This window comes from Chiloscyllium punctatum, chromosome 1 (assembly GCF_047496795.1).
Source record: "Chiloscyllium punctatum isolate Juve2018m chromosome 1, sChiPun1.3, whole genome shotgun sequence".
Taxonomy (NCBI): Eukaryota; Metazoa; Chordata; class Chondrichthyes; order Orectolobiformes; family Hemiscylliidae; genus Chiloscyllium; species Chiloscyllium punctatum.
The window spans coordinates 29,317,224-29,339,867 of NC_092739.1; the positions used below are offsets into that span (position 1 = coordinate 29,317,224).

The 22,644-nt window shown below is 38.6% G+C and overlaps 2 protein-coding genes across 8 annotated transcripts in view; one reads left to right on the forward strand and one right to left on the reverse strand.

The window, feature by feature from the left end:
- Positions 1–3,849, reverse strand: part of LOC140485480 (5'-3' DNA helicase ZGRF1-like) — a 92,209-nt gene extending 88,360 nt beyond the window's left edge. For all 6 annotated transcript variants that reach the window (XM_072584131.1, XM_072583781.1, XM_072583870.1 and 3 more), the window contains exon 1: positions 3,752–3,849. The gene's annotated coding sequence lies outside the window, so the exon portion shown is untranslated. The remainder of the gene's footprint in view (positions 1–3,751) is intronic.
- Positions 3,697–22,644, forward strand: part of larp7 (La ribonucleoprotein 7, transcriptional regulator) — a 36,662-nt gene continuing 17,714 nt past the window's right edge. Inside the window, exons 1-9 of one of the 2 annotated variants that reach the window (XM_072584260.1) lie at positions 3,697–4,029; positions 10,082–10,291; positions 10,385–10,485; positions 12,983–13,066; positions 13,549–13,821; positions 13,964–14,066; positions 14,168–14,527; positions 14,676–14,814; positions 20,107–20,261. In XM_072584260.1, the coding sequence (XP_072440361.1) occupies positions 10,090–10,291; positions 10,385–10,485; positions 12,983–13,066; positions 13,549–13,821; positions 13,964–14,066; positions 14,168–14,527; positions 14,676–14,814; positions 20,107–20,261 (1,417 nt within the window). In that variant the 5' untranslated portion in view covers positions 3,697–4,029; positions 10,082–10,089. The remainder of the gene's footprint in view (positions 4,030–10,081; positions 10,292–10,384; positions 10,486–12,982; positions 13,067–13,548; positions 13,822–13,963; positions 14,067–14,167; positions 14,528–14,675; positions 14,815–20,106; positions 20,262–22,644) is intronic. The other variant, XM_072584303.1, reaches the window with a different exon arrangement.

Consider the following 22,644-nt stretch of genomic DNA (forward strand, 5'->3'; position numbering starts at 1 on the left):
CAGAGGGATCTTGGTGTCCATGTACATAGATCCCTGAAAGTTGCTACCGAGGTTTTTATGCTGTTAAGAAGGCCCACAGTGTGTTAGGTTTTATTGGTAGAGGGATTGCATTCTGGAATTGTGATATCATGCTGCAACTGTACAGAACGCTAGTGCGGCCTCACTTGGAGTATTGTGTGGTCGCCCCATTACAGGAAGGATGTGAAAGCATTGGAAATGTTGTAGAGGAGATTTACCAGGATGTTGCCTGGTCAGAAGCGACAGGAAAGGCTGAGGGACTTGGGTCTGTTCTCATTGGAGAGAAGAAGGCTAAGAGGCAATTTATTAGAGACATACAAGATGATCAGAGGATTAGATAGGGTGGACAGTGAGAGTCTGTTTCCTAGGATGATGACATCTGCTTGTACTAGGGGGCAAAGCCGCAAATTGAGGGGCGATAGATTTAAGACAGATGTCAGAGGCAGGTTCTTCACTCAGAGTGGTAAGGGCATGCCAATGTAATTAACTCAGCCACATTAGGGGCATTTAAACAGTCCTTGGATAAACATATGGATTTTGATGGGATAGTCGAGGGTGTTGGACTTAGATTAGTTCACAAGTCGGCGCAACATCGAGGGCCAAAGGGCCTGTTCTGCGCTATATTGTTCTATGATCTATGTTCTAAATGTCACCTCGCATTTTTCAAAACTAATTGGTTTAGGTAAAGCCTGGTTATGCTTTCCTCCAAAGACAATGCCTTCATTCCAGGAGTCAATCAAATGGTTTTCCTGAACTGTTTCCAAAGCAAGTAAATCACTCCTTAAATAAAATCAAAACTGTACTCAGTACTGTAGATGCAGTCTCACTGATGCAGTGTTCAATGTAGTAAAACTTATCTTCTTTTACACCCCATACTTATTGTAATGTAACCTATTTCTTCCACTTAGTTTCCTATTTACTTTCAATATTGTACCTGCATGCTAACTTTTATGATCACCTACAACACCCAGATCCCTATGTACCGCAGCATTCTTCAGTCTCTCTCCATTTAAATATTCTACATTCTATCTTTCCTGAGGCAGCATTACACCCGAAACATTGACTTCTCCATCTCCCGATGCTATCTGGCTTGCTGTCTTCCAGCCTGCAGCTTGTCGATCTTGGATTCCAGCATCTGCAGTTTTTTTTGTCTCTTCTATCTTTCCCAACAAAGTGGGAAACCTCATATTTTTCTACAATGAACTCAATCTGTCCAATTACTAAATGTATCAAAATCCTTCTGCAGGCTTGTTGCATCCTCCTCATAACGTTCTTCTTCACTTTTGAATTGTCAGCAAATCTACCTTTACCACACTCGATCCTTTCATTTAAGTCATTGATATAGGTCATAAATAGGTAAGGTTCCAGTTCTGAGCACTATGGCACTCTGCAACTTAACTAAAAATAACCTATCTATCCACTTTCTGTTTCCTAAAAGTTAGCTATTCTCTATCCATGTGAAGATATTACCATCAAAACCTTAAGCTTTTACCTTGTGTGGCATTTTACCAAATGTATTTTGGAAATTTAAACATGACACATCTACTTGTTCTTCTTTATCCTACTCATTAAAGAACTCAGTAAATTTGTTAAACATAATTTTCCTTTCATAATACAATCAAATAGAATCAACATAATTTTATGATTTCCTACAATTTCCTTAATAATGGATTCCAGGATTTTTTCAAAGACAGGTATTGGGCTTGACGTACAGGTGGCGGTGCAGGCCTGGGGTGGGCAAAGTCAGAAGTCTCACAACACCAGGTTAGAGTCCAACAAGTTTATTTGAAATCACAAGTCTTCAAAGCACTGCCCCTTTGTCAAGTATTGGGCTAACTGGCCTTCACTTCCTGTCTCCCTCTTTTCTTGAACAGAAACTTCCTCTGTAGCATCATCCATCTCAGCTCATCTGCTGCTAAAACCCATTTTCTTGCTTTTTTTATCACAAGCCTTTAGTATTCTAATGCAGTCCTGGCTGGCCTTGCATATTCCATTCTCTAGAAACTTAAATTCATCCAAAGCTCTTGATTTAAGCACACCAAATTTTAATTGATCAAACTTTAGTACCATGCCTCTCGATCCCCCCACACCGAGCTTTGAATTTCCATTCCTGCACCTCACATCATAGATATCATAAAATATCATAGAATCATACAATCCCTACAGAGTGGAAATATTCCTGAAGAAGGGCTTATGCCCGAAACGTCGATTCTCCTGCTACTTGGATGCTGCCTGACCTGCTGCACTTTTCCAGCAACACATTTTTCAGAACAGGCCATCTGGTCCAACTATTCCACACCAACCCTCCGAAGAGCAACCCACCCAGACCCATTCCCCTATCCTATTACTCAACAGTTCTCCTGACTAATGCATCTATCTACACATTTCTGAACTCTATGGGCAATTTAGCATGACCATTTCACTTAACCCGCACATCCTTGAACTGTGGGAGGAAACCAGAGCACTCAGAGGAAACTCTCACACACACACACACACACACAGGGAGGACGTGGAAACTCCACACATACAGTCAAGTGAGGTTGGAATCAAACCCGGGTCCTTCACGCTGTGAGGCAGCATGTGCTAATCAGAGCTACCACGCTGCACTTTTCAGGCATTTAAAACTTTCCTCTGACCAAACATTTGTCCTCTAACTTAATATCAATTTATGTATATGTCATTTTATTCTATAATGTCCTGTATAATGCTTTAGGATGTTACATTACAACAAAAACATCATATAAATAAATAAATTTAAGTTGCTGTTATCCAATGCATTATATTTTGAGGGGGATTCACTGTTGTTAGCAGAATGATGGTCAATTTACAGATAACAAGACTCCACAAAAATGCATGGAATGACATAATCTATTTGTTAGGCTTGATTGGGCCAGAAGGGGTTTTGCCAGACCCCTTGTTGTCTGTGAAATACATTTTACATCTGAACAAACCTGCCATTACATTTAGATTACAGAATAAAACAATGCCTTGCTGCAAAACACAATTAATTATGCTGCTGCTTGACAACAAATAGCCTTTTTTTTTACTGAAGTCAACATGGCAACATGAACAAAATATGAATCTGGAGGCTGTGGTCTTCTGATGAAGTTTTAGTTGGGGAGGCAGAGATTTGGAGTGTGGCTGCACAGAACATTGAATTCTGGCTCCCCTGCTATAGGATAAATGTGAAACGTGAAAGGATACAAAAACATTTTCAAGGATATTGCCAGAGTTGGAGGATTTGAGCTACAGGGAGAGGCTGAATAAGCTGAGGCTGTTTTCTCTGGAGCATCGGAGGCTGAGGGGTGACCTTATAGAGGTTTATAAAATCACGAGGGGCATGGATAGGGTAAATAGACAGTGTATTTTCCCTGGGTTGGGGGAATCTAGAGCTACAGGGCATAGGTTTAGGGTGAGAGGGAAAAGATTTAAAAGGGATGTAAGGGGCATCACAGAGAGTGGTACGTGTATGGAATGAGCTGCCAGAGGAAGTGGTGGAGGCTGGTACAATTGCAACATTTAAAAGACATCTGGATTTGAATAGGAAGGGTTTGGAGGGATATGGGCCGGGTGCTGACAGGTGGGACTAGATTAGTTTAGAAAATCTGGTCGGCATGGGCGGGTTGCACAGAAAAGGGTCTGTTTCTGTGACTCGTAAAACTCGGTCAAAACAGGATTTAACTGACAATAACGATCAGACATAAATAACATATAAAGTACACCCCTGAATTACCGACTCCAATTCGATATCTCCGGAAGAAAAAAAAATGCAAATTGGACGAATCGGGCTCAAAAGTTTTAGCCAAATCTCGAATATTCCCGCCGCCGTACGTCATCAAACCGCGACACAATTACCCGAGCTCCAATAAACAAAGTGAAAATGGTGCAAGCAAAAGCGGACAATGTTTGCTATTAACGTTAAATTAAATAGAGAGAGAAAAAAAATCCAATCCAGAAGTAAAAGATTGCAAAAAAAATTACAGTCGGAAGTTGGAGAAATTGGACCGTAAGGTACCTGCTTTCTTGTTACTGTGTGCATTTGAATTGATATGAGCAGGGCAGTACATGTTATGTGTTTGGTTTGATGTTTATTTAATTTGATACATTGTGTTGCTGCTGAGGGTTCGGAGGTTTGGAACGTTGTGCAGGCGGCGAGAACGTGCCTCCTTCCGGGTGTGGGCGCCGCTCGCTCTAACTCGCCTTTCAATGCCCTCGAAAGTCAGCAGCTGCAGGAGTAGAACAGCTCGGCTGCACTCACTCAATGATAGATATGCTGCTTCTCTCGGTTTTAAACACGTCGTGGATAAGTAGCCACATCTTTATACACATTTGACTTCCTGGTGTTCGCATGTGTGTCCGCAAAATTAATATCTTACCCATTAGGATGGCAACTGCTCATACTCCACTTCCATGAGCCATCGTCTTACCATCAAGCACCCTGTTTAACTCTAGCCCTATTTTCCAACACTTCGTCCATTGCCTTGTATGTAATGGCGATTCATGTGATCGTCTAAATACTGCTTAGATGTTGTCATGTTCCCAATTCTACCACTGTTTAATGCAGTGAGCTTTAATACACATCACCAAATTTTCCTTAGATGCTTCCTAAACATCATGCCCTTACTTCAAATGCATGCTCCCTACTAAGAAGGTAAGTTTCTTCCTGTCTATCCTATTTATGCCGCTCAATCAGGTTCTCCTTCAGCCTTCTTGAAGGAAAACAATCCCAGCTTGTCCACTTCCTCCTCTTCTTACCTGAAATACCCCAGCCCACCCTTTTGAATTTCCTCTGCACTCTCTTCAGAACAAATAAATCTCCCCAATCAATGTTTTCACTAATAAATACAAGCATCCAATGCACCTTCTCGACCACCTTATCTACGTGTCCTTTTGCCTTCATGGATCTGTGGACATGCACACCAAGATCTTCCTGTACTTCCTTGGGTCTTACTATTTAACATGTAGTGTTTTGCCTTGTTAATATTTCAAAATACATCATCTCACACTTTTCAGCATTAAATTTCATTTGCCATTATTCTGCCCATCTGACCAGCCTGCATCCTCTAATCCAGTTTTCCTCCTCGCTATTTAGCACATCAATTGTGTCATCTACAGACTTACTGAAAGCCTCTTACATTCGTATCGAGACAATTAATAGACACAGCAAGAGGCCCAGCACTGAACCCTTTGGTATGCCACTCGACACAACCCTCCATTCACAAAAACAATCTTCCACCACCACACACTGCCTCCTGCCTCTAAGCCAATTTATGGATCCAATTTGACAATTCACCATTAGTTATTTCAAATTCTCAGAATTCTTTGTTTGAGACCTGATTGTGGCCTTTATTAGTTTTTCTCTTTGGCACTATTAATCTCTGTTCACATTAAATGGTTTCAATTTTGACATTGATAAAATTGTGGGCTTTGGGGTGGGTGGAAAATGGTGACAGACTTCCAGTTTGAATTATTGAGGACCGCTCCTTACTAAAGTTAGAAAGCATCATCCAGTGACTAGTGACCAAATTGACATTTTTGTACTTATGTTGACAACCAACACAAAAGGTCCGTTTTTTTCAATTGTGTTGATTGAAAGAGAAGTATTGGCCAGAAATTCAGAACAGAAGGAGGACTTTGAAAAATATCATGGGATCATGTCTGACCATGTGAGGGAGGGTGGGTGGGGGGAGCAGGTCAAGCAGCTTTTAATGATACTTTCTGTGTAATCTGCCTTTATGTAGAATTCCATGCTCTCTTTTCTGGAGCAAAGGTTTTAACCCTCAACCTCTTGACGTGAAGGTGAGATACCTCCCACTAGTTAAGGCTGAGATGATGTTACTGTACGTTGTTAAACCAGCTTACCCAAACAAGTTAATGACAAAATGATTGCAGTTATTGATCAGAAAATACACTGACAATCATATCAGCTGTTCTTGCATGTGTACAAAATTATGGACACTTTTTTTAAAGAGAACAGCAAGAAATGTTTTATCTTTATCAATTTGATTACAGGAGCACCCCTCCTTATAGCAGAGACAGTTAAAATTTGACAGATGTGTTCGAAGTCATGAATACTTTTGATAATGCAACTAAGAGAAACTGTTATGAATGGCAAAGATTTCAAAACAGCACAGATTTCAAGTGAAAGACAAATGTACTAGAGGCAATTTGAGGGAGCATTTTTATAAAGCTATTTGTGATCTCGAATGTACTGTAGGTTAGGTACTTGCATTCAAAAGAAATTTAAGTAAATGTTTGAAAGGAAAAGTACAGTATTTACAGAACTGCTGGGAAAGGGTAGCAAGTGAAATTGGTTAGCTCTACTGTAAGTGCTTTCTCCTAGCTTTACTGTAAGCACAATGGGCTGAATGTGCTATATCATAAGTATGTGCAGAAGTTATGAACTTGTAGTATTATTTACAGAACAGTAAAGTCTTATATGTTGGAAATCATAGTAGGAAAAGAGTATCTGAAAATAAAATTTGACATGTATATCTTATTTTCTCCTTTGTTACCATGTGCTTGTCTCCCCATTATGTGTGACGTTTGATCGGTTTGCTATTGAGTCACTGTTTGCAACTTGCCACATTTGGGTGGTTGGTGGAGAGAAGAAAGATGGGCCAAAAGAGTCACAGAGGTCTCTCACAAAGAACACTCCTTACAAACATTACTGAATACACAATGGAATTGTGAACCTCCAGTTACGAGATAGTGTGGCCATACTAGTAACCAGCTGTTTATTCAACAGAATATTTTTTTAGTTGGAGTGGCTAACTTGAATTGTTAATTTCTTTTGCATATTTTAAAAAATTAAAATGTATATGTTCCCACCTCCCCAAGGGTTCACCAATATCACTCTTTTGTATGTTTATATGTCAGTATGTTTGCTAGCCTCTTGGTATATTGTCCTTGTTCCAGATTCACAGGAACATACAGGGGAGAAAGTGAGGACTGCAGATGCTGGAGATCAGAGCTGAAAATGTGTTACTGGAAAAGCGCAGCAGGTCAGGCAGCATCCAAGGAACAGGAGAATCGACGTTTCAGGCATCAGCCCTTCTTCAGGAAGAAGGGCTTATGCCTGAAACATCGATTCTCCTGCTCCTTGGATGCTGCCTAACCTGCTGCGTTTTTCCAGCAACACATTTTCTGAACATACAGGAGAAGTCACATACCAACTTTTTGCTCCCTACGTTCAAAGTCAGTTAGTCCCATTAGCTTTAATAGAAAAGAAAATTGGATCAAGTCCAAAACAGAGAAACAGATGTCGGCCACTCTGTCCTCAAACCTATTCCACTGTTCAATTAGATCATGACTGGTCTGAAACATGTCCCATCTTCCTGCCTTATTCTGTAACCTTTAATACTATTACCTAATAAAAAAAATCCTAGCCTGCTGGAGGAAAGAGTTCTATCTTTGTTATTTTGTGTGAAGTACTTGATTATATCACTCCTGAATGTTCTACTCTACTCTAAATTCACTTGCTTTCTTCCAAACATTCTCATCAGATCTAATAGTTTCATTCTATTTACCCTACAAAATTTTTTCAATCATCTTAAACAGATCAGTTAGTTCAATATGTAATCAAATTTCAAGGGAGTAGATCTTCTAGCCCAGTTTCATTATGGTGAATTTGCATTACAACTCTTCAAGAACAATAAATACATGATTTCCCACGCACAAAGCTATGTTGACTGTCCCTGATCAGTCCTTGTCTTTCCAAATGCATGTACATCCTGTTCCTCAGGATTCCCTCCAACAACTTGCTCACCACCGATGTCAGGCTCACCGGTGTATCGTTCCCTGGCTCATCCTTGACTTTTCTTAAAGTAGCACCACGTTAGCCAACCTTCAATAATCCGGCACCTCACTTGTGACTATTGACAATACAAATATCTCAGCAAGGTGCCCAGCAATCACTTTCCCAGCTTCCCACAGAGTTCTAGGGTACACTTGATCATGCCCTGGGATTTACTCACTTTTATGTGTTTCAAGACTTCCAGCACTTTGTAATATGGGCATTTTTCAAGATGTCACCATCTATTTCCCTACGTTCTCTATCTTCCATGTCCTTCTCCACAGTAAAAACTGATACAAAATACTCGTTTACTATCTCCCCCATCTCCTGCAGCACCACACAAAGGCTGCCTTGCTGATCTTTGAGAGTCCCTTTGTCCTTAATGTATTTGTAAAATCCCTTTGAATTCTCCATAGCCCTATTTGCCAAAGCTATCTCATGTCCCCTTTTTGCCCTCCTGATTTCCTTCTTAAGTGTACACCTACTGCCTTTATACTCTACTAAGTATTCACTCGATTTATCCTGTCTATACCTGACATCGACTTCCTTCTTTTTCTTAACCAAACCCTCAATTTTTTGAGTCATCCAGCATTCCCTACACCTACCAGCCTTTCCTTTCACCCTAACAGGAATATACTTTCTCTAGGCTCTCGATATGTCATTACTAAAGGCTTCCTATTTTCCAACTATCCCTTTACCTGCGAACATCTGCCCCCAATCAACTTTTGAAAGCTCTTGCCTAATACCATCCAAAATTAGCTGCCTTCCCATTTAGAACTTCAACTTTTAAATCTGGTCTCTCCTTTTCCATCACCATTTTGAAACTAATAGAATTATGGTCGCTGGCCCCAAAGTGCTCCCCCACTGACACCTCAGTCACCTGCCCTGCCTTATTTCCCAAGAGTAGGTCAGGCTTTGCAACTTCTCTAGTAGATACATCCACGTACTAAATCAGAAAATGTTCTTGCACACACTTAACAAATTCCTCTCCATCTAAACCCTTAACACTATGGCAATCCCAGTCAATGATTGGAAAGTTAAAATCCCCTACCATAACCACCCTATTATTCTTACAGATAATTGAGATCTCCTTAAAAATTTGTTTCTCAATTTCCCACTGACTATTAGGGGCTCTATAATACAATCTCCAGTAAGGTGATCATCCCTTTCTTATTTCTCAGTTCCACCCAAATAACTTCCCTGGATGTATTTCCAGGAATATTCTCCCTCAGTACAGCTGTAATGCTATTCCTTATCAAAAATGCCTCTCCTTCTTGCCTCCTTTTCTGTCCTTCCTGGAATTTGTATCCTGGAACGTGAAGCTGCCAGTCTTGTCCATCCCTGAGCCACATTTTTGTAATTGCTAAGATATCCCAGTCTCATGCCCTGAGTTCATCTGCCTTCCCTGTTCGACCTCTTGCATTGAAATAAATGTAGTTTAATTTATCAGTCCTACCTTGTTGTCTGCTTTGTTCCTGCCTGCTTTGACTGTTTGACTCACTTCTTTTCTCAACTGTCTCATGAACTTGATTGAGGTTTTTGAAGAAATAGCAAGGAAGATTGATGAGGGCAGAGCAGTGGATGTGATCTGTATTGGAGGTGTAGTGGACAGCGAAGAAGGTTACCTCAGATTACAACGGGACCTTGATCAGATGGGCCATTGGGCTGAGGAGTGGCAGATGGAGTTTAATTTAGATAAATGCGAGGTGCTGCATTTTGCGAAAGCAAAATTTAGCGTCTCTATGACTCTAAACACTTTCTAATGTGTAGTGTTCAGAACTGAATACAGTACACCTGAGTTGGGTTAGCCGCAGATCTGTGTAACTGTGCTGCTGATTGTGTCCAATCAGGTCTGACACTGTAAGCACTTGCAATTTGCTCTTGCCTGCTTTGCACTATTGCTGATTACTAATTTATGTCCTTTTTTAAGTGATACAGTACTCTCGGTGCAGTTTTTTTTGTATTATATTTCAAATGCTAAGCTGGTTTCCCTAATAACTTGGTATGTAGAAAGATCAGTTTATATGATATTATGTTATAAAAACATAAAAACCAGTCAGTACTGAATCAGCTAGTCATTGCTGAAGCATTGGTGATAGATAGTACTGTATTCCTATTGCACTGTAGTAAACTGAAAAATTTCCTTAGTATTCTGGTTATTCTTAATGTATGCCATCCTCTGTCTTGTTAGCATTTGTGTTTCATAATTATTTATTGTAATAAACTTAACACAAGTATTTTCTCTACTAATAGTTTGTTGTTTTGCAGTTCTGAACATGGGAGAGACAGAGAAAGCAAAGAGTGAGACAACACGGACTGAATCCAGTATTCAGACAAAGGAAACGGAGAAAAAGAAAAGGTCAAGGGTCAACAAAGTGCTTTCTGAGATTAAAAAACAGGTTGAGTTTTGGTTTGGTGATGTGAACCTCCACAAAGACCAATTCCTTCAGGAACTGATTCAGAAATCCAGAGATGGATGTGAGTAATAACTCTCTTACCATATACCCATGGTTTAAATACATAAATCTTTTAACTGTCTCTGTACTATCTAATGATTTTCTGACTCCGCAGATGTTGACATTTCCGTGCTGACAGCATTCAACAAAATGAAAAAGCTAACGACAGATGTAAAATTAATAGCAAGGGCATTAAAAAACTCAAATGTTATTGAGGTGAGTGTGAATCCCTTCATTTTATATTATGACTAAAGGCTAACTCCAACCTCATGTTGTCAGCACAAGCTCTGCAGTCACTTTGCTTTTATAGAAAACTTAAATTGCAACTTTTTGTCAAGACAGACAAAGAACCATCTTGAGATGCACTTGAAGAGATTGCAAGTTGCGCCAGAAAGACAGAAATTGAAAGCATGGTTGAAAAGATACGGTTTTGAGACAGGATGGGATGGGGTTACAGGTTGGAGCAGCACACTTTTTAAAGTTGGTACATTAAAGTGCAGGGAGATATTTGTAAGTGAAGACAAATTGATGGGCAGCTTCAGTAAGGTAAGGGGAACGTTGCTTAGATGCTTTTGCTTTCTTCAAATGATGCATAACATTTTTATATACGTCCAGCTTGTACATTCATTTTCAAAAGCAGTCATCTGATGGTGAAAGACTTCCTCTCTGCTGTGCTGTAGTGTTAACTTTCTGTATTGAAATAGTCTTTTTAATGAAGCATGAAGAAAGGAGCAAAAGGCCAATAGACAAGGGCACCAGAATAGGGAAAAGCTCAAAAAGAAGAGAGTGCAGACAGGATGCGAATTTAAGGCCATCAGTTTTGTGTATAAGCACATGGTGTGGTGAATTAGATGGTTATACTGGAGCCATTGGTTGCAATAAAAATTTTGATTCAAGGAAATTGGGGATTGAGCAATTGTAGATTAAATTACTTGCAGTGTGGAAACAGGCCCTTCGGCCCAACAAGTCCACACCGGCCCGCATACCAACCAGACCCATACTCCTACATTTACCCCTTCACCTAACACTACGGACAATTTAGCATGGTCAATTCACCTAACCTGCACGTTTTTGGATTGTGGGAGGAAACCAGAGCACCCGGAGGAAACCCACGCAGACATGGGGAGAATGTGCAAACTCCACACAGAGAGCCGCCTGAGGCAGGAATTGAACACCGGTCTCTGGCGCTGTGAGGCAGCAGTGCTAACCACTATGCCACCGTGCCACCTGCTAACGATCTAACAGGTTGTAATGATCTAATATACTATTCCAACATTGGACAAAGGTGAGATAGTCTCGGTTTTTTTATCTATGTGATTAGAATTAAGGAGCGGTTATGTTGGATGTATAATAGATGCCAAAAATTGGCAAGAATAAGATAGAGAAACAAATTCTAGAAAGATTTTAGATCAAAATCTGTCATTGCTAATGTCGTGGTCTATATTGGGATAATCAGTACAAAGGAAGAAGTCGTAGAAATTCCTGAAGACTTCCTTTATGAAGCTCTAGGTCAGAAAAACATGAGGCATTGATTGATATGGTTCTGGGGAGCAAAGTAGAGTTTTTAATTTTCATAAGATTTGGGGAACTGTGACAGAAATTGAGAAGGAGTAATCAAATGTAAAAGTACTAAGCAAGATTTTAAGTTACATCTATTTTGCAGAGTAAAACTTGATTTTGCAGCATACTAAATTTCTGTACTTTGCATCAATGTTGATCAGAAATGCTGCCACTGTAGCAAGAAATGAAGAAGAGGTAACAACAATATTAGACCAGATAAAGAATTTTAAGAATGGCATAACAACTGTGAGAGTATTTTCCAAAGACAAACTTCTGGGTTCAACAATATATTTGTATTTAAAGTGCAAGTGCTAATGAAATCAACAGAATGAGATTAGAGGAGTCAGTTAACAATGTGAGTCAGCACCATTATCAACTGAGACATTAGTTTGCCTGGGATTGTAATCATCTGGGGTCTGGAGCTAAAGATCAGAGTCCAAGATTACCCTTGTGACTAAACTGGATGGGCCAACCCTTTATTATGCATCATAAGTTGTTTTACAAAGACATGTTCAGTGGTAGCTCAGTTTGATTATCAACTCCTCAAAATATTTTGCAACTGAAAAAAAATCAGAGAGCTTTTCTTTGTGCTTATGCCCTGTAATCCCTATGGGACTATTGCAACTTTACTCCTACTTTGTAGCATTACAGTGAGCCATTTTAAAGTCTTTGGAATTTTTAGGACACCATTAAAATGTGTCCAAAGCCTTAGACAATGGGAAATATAAATATTTGACTATTGACCTTTTAAACACAAAGTCGTGCATTCAAGCGGACCCCAGTCCAACCTGGCACCTCCCAATTTTAGCCTAGTTTATTAGCCCAATATTTTTTTCAAATGCCATTAAGTGTTGCTTTTTCTCCACAATGGTGAACAGACTAGCTAGTACTTGCTTATTCTTTCCCCTTTATGAAGATTCACATTTAAAACTTGCCGTCCCCTCTGGTGCATTTCATCGATCTTATTTCTACTTTTTTGAGTCGATTTTGAGAACAAATGCAGGTGCAACATTCAACAAGAGCAATAAGCCACTCAAGTGATGCAGAGTAGCTTCGTAAATCAGCTTGTGATATTTAATGACACCTTGTGAATAAATCATGCTTCCTTTTTTAATGCTTTTACATAACATGGTTTTTAACTGCCTTGCTTTAGCTGAACATAGAAGGAACAAAATTAAGGCGCCGTATGGCCTTGGGAGATCAGCCAAAAGATGTTAATGACCGCACAGTTTATGTGGTGAGTAGTATTGTATGAAAAAGCATTCATTCTAATGGGAGTGATGAGGATTGGAAGTTCATTTGGCCCATGAGTCTGCACCCCCTCCCCCCTCCTATGCCCATAATCTCATATTTTCCATGGTTTTATCCACCCAGCCAATTTAGACTGTGGGAGTAAGTGGGAGGAAATAGACAACAATGGGATAATGTGCATAGGGTCCATGGCATGTGAGGCAGCAAATGCTTAATATTCATAATTCAATGACATTTTTCACTGCCAGTGCAGAAAATGATTTTGTTCACCCTTTTAAATCCACAATTAAAGTGAATCAATTTTACATTAATTTGCATTGTGATCATAACTGTGGGTGGGAATAAATATAGCTTCTGAATTCTACACCTGAAATCTGCTCATGGGCAGGTATTAAGTCCAGTTTCTTCTGATGCTGCCAGTTTCACCAGCTCTTTATTTTTAAAACTAGTCTCATGTTATTTTTAAAGGAGTTGCTACCCAGAAGTGTTTCACATGGTTGGATAGACAGAGTGTTCAGTAAATGTGGACATGTGGTCTACATCAGCATCCCTCGCTACAGAACAACTGGTGACCCGAAAGGATTTGCCTTTGTGGAATTTGAAACTGTATCGGGAGCTCAAAAAGCTATTGAGGTGAATGCCTACTTTAATAGCATTATATTGCAACAACAAAGTTTTATACATAATTTTGATGGGCGGTTCTTTGGACAGGATGGTTCTACTTGTGTACCAATTCACCAGGTAACACACAAACTTACGCAGATATGCATGTTAACAATGCAGTTGCTTAAAATTCAAAACATGACAATATATAACTCAGCAAATATTTTATTTTGAAGTATGTACATTGTGAAGTATATTTCTTGATTTTGTTTCTTCCAAGCTGTTAAATAATCCTCCAGAAGATGCGCCACGAAAGCCTGGAGTCTTTCCCAAAACAGTAAAAAACAAACCAATTCCTGTGTTCAGCTCCACTGACAACACTGGTAGGTGATAGCAAGATTGAAGTTACTTAATGAAGTTTGATAAGTACAGATAAGAAACCAAATTACTTTAAACATGTTCTGGTTTTTAACATCTGCAACAGATACAAACAAAAGTACAGATGAGAAAAAGAAAAAGAAAAAAAAGAAACCTCGAAAATCAGAAAACTGTAACCAGCCAGCTGCAGAGCCAATGGAACAGTCCCACACCAAAAATGTCGACAGCCTGGACAAAGGAAAAGGAACCAGAGTGACATCCGACTGTTCAGAAACTGATGTTGCAGACCTCAGCAGAAATAAATCATCAAAAGGTGAATCACGGAGACGAGATAAAACCGAAGAGACCAGTCGGAGAAAGCGGAAACGAAGTAGTCCTGGAAAACTGGAGGAAGGATCCTCTGCAAAAATAAGAAAAATCAGTGACAGAGAAAAAGAGAAGACAGATAGTGAAAAAGACATTAAAGGTATGGGAATTTTTAATTCTTCCTGAAACTTGCTTTGTCAGAAAATCTTTTCCAAGGTCAATCTGAAATATTGGTTATAAACAATTTTAAAACCATGTTCCATTTATCTGCAGTTTTGCTTATGAATTATATTCCATTTTTTATGAAGATATTTCAACAGAAGATGAGCGTGGTTCTGGAGACAAGAAGGATGAGTCCCTATCAAAAAGCAAGAGAAAAAGGAAAAAGAAACACAAAGATAGGCACAAGGTGGAAGAAGAAGTTATTCCTCTGAGAGTACTGTCCAAGTAAGTGAGAACTTTGCACATGTTTATATTTCTATTTTGCCAATAAATCTGCCACTTCCAACAAATTCCAAGATACATACTCAAGTTCCAAGTTTTAACTGGCCCCAAGTCTGCTGCAGATTTGTACATTTTAAAACACCAATATGAAGCACTTACTTTACAGCATTGACAGCAAGTTTTCCATGTTGGTGCTTCAAAACTACATATTCTCTAGTATTTAAACTAAACATGTATAATGTGAAGTAGAAATCCCAACAAGTGAGCACTTACTTCCAATGATAGCAAGTTCTCACGTGTTAGAGGCTCCACATCACAATTTTTAAAATCAGCAAGTGATGCTCATTGGAAGAGTTGCTTCTAATTGCTGCAGTGTGTGTTGAAGAAATCCCAACATAAAAGCACTTACTTAACAATTAACAGGAAGTGCATGTATGTTAGGAGTTCTTGGCCACCAGTCTTCCATGTAACCCCTGGAACATTAAATATACTGTAAACCAGTCAGAACAAAATTATTTCAGTAACTTGGTGGTGCTTCTGTGCAGTAGAAATCCCAACATGAGAGCACTTACTTGAACATAAAAGACAAGTACTCACATGTTAGAGGTTCCATAAAAGCAAGTGTTGCAAGTGTTGCCCTAGATAATTTATTATCTCACAAGTCTTGCCTCTTGCCTCTAGACAATTTAGTATCTCAACTACCTTGGACTACACTTGTGTCACCCCGAATACCATCAATCTGAGCAATAGATGGAATTGTAAACACAGAACTTGACTTCCAGCATTAAATTGCTAATTAGTTTTTTATGGGTAGTTGGATCCGTAGGCTGCAGTTGTGAGCAGAAATCCCAATATGATAAGCACTTATTTATAGAATACACAGCAAGCGCTTGCATATTAGGATCTCTGAAACAACACGTCTGGAGGGTAGTGTGGATTTTAAAATTATGTTGAGCCTGTTGTGACTTACAAAAGCCCAAATTTCACATTTTGAAAAAGCTGTTTGAAAAAAGTGCTTGCGTAGTAACTTGGGACTCACCTTCTGTATATTAAAATCTGTAAACTAGAGATTCCAACATGTGAGTACTTACTAATGTAACCAACAGCAAGCTTCACTTGTTGGAGTAACTAGCAACAGCAAAAATTGTGAACAAAAACAGGTTAATTCAGGTTTGCTGGGGCGAAATGGGCTCTGCACCCAATTCAGCAGCCCTAAACTCTGATGCATTTTTAAGCTGCAGATAGGATTGTGAGCAGCCTTCATGATGGTACTGGACAGTATATCACCATTGCTGAAGTGCAATACCAGTGTTTAAAAAAACAGCATTGCACGATTGCAGTGGTGGTACACTGTAGCTGCTATCCACCTTGTGCACCAAGGAATACAACTGAAACTAGGATTTCTTAATCCTCCCAACTCTCCCAACACCCGACAGAAGGAATGAACTAATTTCCCGTGTTAAAATGCAATAAGTCTTGTCAGAAAACAAGTTACACATCAAAATCCCCATTTCCAATGAAATGTTTTTTAAAAATGAGGAAAACTGAATCCACTGCCACTTCAACATGAAAGCACTTACTCAACTTTTAAATCGCAGAAAGGCTTCAATGTTGACGTAACAGGGGACCCATTCAAAATTCTTCCACCATTGTGAATTAATGCTAGTTACTAAACCACAATCTAAACCACATATACTTGCACTCAGATCATTCTTGTCTGTATGTTCCTGCTGTTCTTCTCTTGTCCAGTTTAAATGATTGTTAGAGTCTGCTGGTATTTATATTTCTCCCAGATAAAGTGATTTAAATGAGGTACCTTTTCTAAGCGGGCTGGTCATTTGAATTTCTTTTGTTTACGTGATGTATCTAAACTTGTTTACCTCAGTGGGTGGTTCTGGCATGTTAATAAGCTGTAATTAGCAACATTTGGTGTCATTACCAGAAGGTTGACTGTTCTTAATGCAGTATCTCCTTTTCTTTAATGGTATTAAGATAGTCTACACAATTGTATATTAACATACAATTTTTTTCTAGACAATGTGGCTCTGTTGGATGTTGTTCTGAACATTCGCAGTTAATTATTGAAAGAAGGGAGTTGTCTAACATTCATTTGTAATCTTTTTCAAAGTGCAAATCTTAAAACATTTCTGAGTAAAATATTTTGAACAACTGTTTTAAAATAAATAACTTGAGATGAAACATCTTTGTGCTGTCCTAATAATTTGTGAAATAGAAACTTGATTAAATAGTTAACATTCGAAAATACACTAAAGTTAACAATGCATCATGATAGAAGATGTTGAATAAGATTGTAATTGTTGAGGTTTGTTACATTAAATAAATGTTAGTTCAGAGTATGCAGTAAGGGAAACTGATATCTGTAATTTGCATTAATTAATCCAAATGATTCTTTATCCTCTGCAACTGATATACGGAATATAGTTTTATTAATCCTAATCATGAAAACACTGAACCTCACTAACCTACACTACAATCCATACCCATGTAAGAGCACTTTTTAAATGTTTAATTCTCTGAGTACAGCTATAAACTGATGGTGTCCCAGTATTTTACATTTTCTTATTTTTTCAACTTATCTATGAATTAGTAAGAATCTTCCATTGTTTCACTAAGTGGCTCTTGTTATGCTAGAGACAGTAAAACTACAGATAGCCTTGTCAGTTAACATGGTAAAAACAATGACTGCAGATGCTGGAAACCAGATTCTGGATTAGTGGTGCTGGAAGAGCACAGCAGTTATTCCTGATGAAGGGCTTTTGCCCGAAACGTCGAACCAAGGGGCAGGCAATAATATTGATTAATCAAAGTGTAGTGCATCACAGTTGAAATGCATGATTTTTCATTTGCAGTTGACAGTCTCAGTTATGCAGCTACACAAAGACATTAAATACTGACCGTTTCTTAAATATCTAAGGGGGGGACAAACAGTCTTGGAGCCAGAGCAGGCTGTGCTCATGCATCTTTCCAGAAGGAGTAGCTAAACAATGTTACTGTAAATTGCAGATTGGCTTCTTTCCAAACAGGCGTCTAAGCTACCATGTTAAATGTTGTCTAATAATTTTTGCCGTCAGTTATATAATGTGTGTGTGGAAAAGGGAGGCAGTGGCATATTGGAAGTGTCACCAGAGTAGTAATCCAGAACCCCAGGTTAATGTTCTGGTGTTAAGGGTTTGAATCCCACCATGGCAGATGGGAAATTTGAAAAAATCTAAAATAAAATGCTAGCCCAAGAACACCCAAGTAAATACTGTTGATTGTTTTTTAAAAAATCTCATCTGGTTCACTAATGCCCTTTGTGAAAAGAAATCTGTCCTTATCTGGTCTGGTGTACATGTGACTCCAAGATATACAGTGGTGGACTCTTAACTGTGCTCTGCAAAATTAGAGCTGGGCAATAAACTCAGGAACGAAAACAGAAATTATTAGAAAAATTCAGCAGGTTTGGTAGCTTGTGTGAAGAGGGAGCAGAGTTAATATTTTGGGTCCTTCAGAAATTCAGGCCATGGTATGGAGCAAAGGACAATTTTTATATATGTAGAGCATTCCAACTTCAAATAGATTAAATCATCAATTGTTGTAACGAATGCACTGTCATACAAGCAGAAATGGAGAAGGTCAGAGTGAATTCTGAAGCATATTGTTTAAATCTTGATGCTCCTAAAGCTACTCCAATTTTTACTGTATATGTTAGGTAGATGAAACAATCTACACTTGTATGAATGATTGCAACTGCAGTAAAATTGTAAACTCAATATCAGTTTGACAAAAGAATTTGTAACCATCCTGTACCTTGAAAAAACTGCAAACTCTAGAATGAAAACATCTTGACAGAAATGTCTTCTGTCAACAGTAAATTGCTGCAAAATGCTCAAACCAATTCGTTGTGCAAGCCAAAAGGACAAGATCAGCAGTTGCATGAGAACACAAATGCATTCAAGTCACCTGTCTTTATGACTTGAACATATTGCTGCACTTTCATTACTGAGTCAAAATTCTGAAACTCTCATTATGACCCTGGGGTGAGGGAGTCCAGCACTAGAGGACATAGGTTGAGGGTGAGAGAGGAAAGATTTAACAAGGACCGAAGGGGCAACTTTTTCAGAGGGCAGTGTGTATATGGATTGAGCTGCTAGACGATGTGGCAGACGCTGGTACAATTTAAAAGGCATCTGGATGTGTATATAAATAGGAAGGGTTTAGAAGGATATCAACCACATGCTGGCAAATGGGATTGCATTAATTTAGGATATTTGGTCGGCATGGATGAGTTGGACCGAAGGGTCTGTTCACGTGCTGTACGTCTCTGTGACACTATGGAATTCTCCTGTGATCTCTTTTCTATTTCTTACTCAGCAAGTCTCACTGAGGATTTTTTTTACTGATGATTAATCCTTTTTTCTGGATGGTAGAATGATGTGTGCTGTGTTTTCATAAATTCAGAAGCTATTGAATTCAGTAACTTGAGTGAAATGTCAAGTCACTTTTGTAAGACAGCATATATAATGACAAGAGTTTCATGTTCTTGTGAAACTATTAATCAAAATTAATATTTATCTCTGTATCATACTTTGAGCCATTACAATTGTAATGTATCAGTCAAATGTTCTGAGTGATCTGACAGAACCTTAACAAGGCTAAATCTGGGCAAGATGACAGTAATTCTCTGAAAGCTGAATTTTCTTTAACCTGGGTGCCCCTGCGATATAGCAGAGAAAATAATTTATGTTTAAGGATTGCCAAATACCAACTTTTGAATTGAGCCATCTAGTTTTTAAGGGCATGTTGTCCAGCAATTACCCAAGTTAATTGACTGCCAAGCCATCGCTTTTTGAAGTGGAAATCAATTTTCTTGTTTTCCTAAATGTCCTGTCTGTTTGAGGTGGTTAGTCTTTGTGGGTTTTCGGTCTATTGTAAGAAGTAGCAAAGAAAAATTCAAATGTGAATCATAATTTTTTATACTGTTCTTTTTCCATCTGTTTATTTTGAATTGGTAACTCTAAAAGGTTCTCTGCCAATCTTAGCTTATGATGAGCACAATCCAGTTTAACCCAACTGGACCCTGATGCCCGGTTGAATAATCCACCATTACTGACCTACAAGATTCATCCATAAAAACAAAATGGTTGCATTGGGTAAGAGATGGTGGGTGAGAAACTGAAACTGTTTTTTTTTCTGCCATACTGATCTTGAGAGAATTGTTGATTCTTACACTCGGAGTGCTGTAACAAAATTGTGAAGACTACATATTAAATATGCATATAATTGTTTTGCCAGGAAAGAGTGGATGGATTTGAAGCAAGAGTACTTAATGCTTCAGAAGTCCAGCATGTCCAGTTTAAAGAAAACTATGCTTCAAATCAAACAGCAAAATGATGGAGAGCTGATGGATGTGACTGACAAAAGCAGACAAGAACTGGAAAACAATAATGGTTAGTTTCTGTGAATGTGTTAGATCATACTAAAAGCTATTGTGTCATAGAAATTGCTCAGTTATATTGAAATGTGTGTAGTAATTATTTGTGCACGCTTTAATTTATTTTCCATCTGGAAAGTTATTAGAGCAGTTACTGGTGACAAGCTGATTATTTACATTTGTGGTTTCCTATGTTGCAACCGTGTCTACACTTCCAACAGTACTTCATTGGTTGTGGAATACTTGGAGGTCTTATGAAAAATGCTGTAATGGTGCACTTCTTTCTTTTTTTCTATTCCCTCTCTGCTATGCTATGCAAATTTGCTAATGACACTTGGGTGGCTGGAAGAATCGAAGAATGAATGGACAATGCAGCAGTGTTCTGTTAGACCCCAAGGTAGAATTTGCCATACCCCTTAAAGGATATGATGTGGACGTACCAGTGTTGGACTGATGTGGACAAAGTTAAAAATCACAGGACACCGGGTTATAGTCCAACAGGTTTTTTTTTTGGAAGTAACCGCTTCTGGAGCGCTGCTGCTTGCCAGGTAGCTGTCATGATGATCAGACCTGATGAGTGACCAGCGTTCCAAAAGCTAGTACTACAAATAAACCTGTTGACCTTTAAGGATAGACAAGGAGGAGTCAGGAAGATGTCCCAATTCTTTGTAGCATTTTTGCCAGTGTCCGGAAAGATGGCAGATCAAATGGCCAATTAAGTGTTCAATTAAGGGCTAAGTCCCATCTCCCAATTTCCAAGTTTTGACCAAAGCAAAACCACTTTATACATCTTTACAGTGCACAAACTATGTGATTGTTAAATGTCAAGACATGAGCCAATAAAAATGATTATTGAATTTGATCAAAGCCCAAATACATATTGGGAAAGGCTAATCAAATTAAAACATCTCCTGGCATTTATAATTCAAGTTTACTGCTGAAGCAAGTCTGTGCACAATGTGATCCACTCCAAAACTATTTGCGTCCATTATTCTCAAGGGAAAACATTACTAACGACAAAATTAAGGGGCTACTTATAGGTCAATTTTGGTTGTCCAAATACAGAAATAGACAAAATTACATTCATGTTCACTGAGTATTACTAACAGTGTTCTGCATTTAGCCAAAAAAGTGGCTACAGAGATATTACAAGCTTTTGATTTTCAGTTAGAAAATAAAATCTACATTAATTTTCAACATGAGTTGGTGACTTGGCTATTATCTAGTTGTTTAAATTTTAAGCCTTAGAAACCAACGTTTTTTCAGAAGTTCCCAAGGAAAATCAACCGGATTGGTTTTGTTTAGCTATGAGGTACAATAATGATCCAACATTAAACTTTGAAAAGCTGATCTGGACTAGTTAATTTAAACTGCAATGCTTGAGCAATGAATAATGCCAGCTAATTTACAGGTTTGAGAAATGTGAAATAGGTGCCATTAACTCTCCCTAGACAGTGAAAAGGGTGTTAAAGGTGTTACTGAAATGGTGCATGTGATACAATTTTACAGTTGCCTTACCTGCATGGAAGAACTGAATCTTTTGTACACTTTGTGCGGTAGCCCTCATGATTTCCTTGGAAGTTGTTTCAGTGTTAAATTTTACAAATTGTAATTATAATATTATATTCAAAACTTGGCTGGTGGGTACGTAAGGGAATAACAGTAATTGTTTTGTGAGGCCTCTCAGCACAATCCTTGTTTGAATAGCTTTGTTGCTCTGTGAGATGGGTATAGTAAAAGTGGATACAACAGGCAGCAGAGGCATGTGGTGCAGTTCTTTTATTGTGCCCCTCTTGCCCTGTTCTTGCTGATACAAGTAATAAGTAAGATCCGTGATTCTGAATATTGGACAGGTTTGCTGTGTTATTTTATTCAGAAAGCTGAACAGAGATTTACTTTGAGGTGTGTAGAGTAACCTAGATAGAGGTATAGGAATGACCTATTTCAGTTAAGAGAGGTCATTAACTTAATTAAATTTAAAACAATTGCAAGAGGACTAGAGGAGAGGGGGTTGCAGGATTTGCTGTTTGAAATGTGGTAGTGGCAAGAACCCATATCACATTTAAATAACATAGAAACAGATATAAATAAGAAAGGAATGAAGAGACAAAGTAGACCATTCAGTCCTTCAACCCTGTGTGCCAATCAAAACATTTCTAAATCCACAGTTCCTCTGAATTCTACCCTGATGTCCCCTGCCCAACTAGAATCTATCTACGTCCAGTTTAAAAATAATTAATGTCCTTGCTTCCACCACCTTTTTGGTGCAGAATTCTAAAGTTGCAAAGCAGTCTGAGAGGTAAAAGAATTGTGAAACTACAACTCTGAATTTTAAAACAATGTCACCTAGTTCTAAACTCACCCACAAGTGGAAATATCCACCTTGTCAAGACTATTTT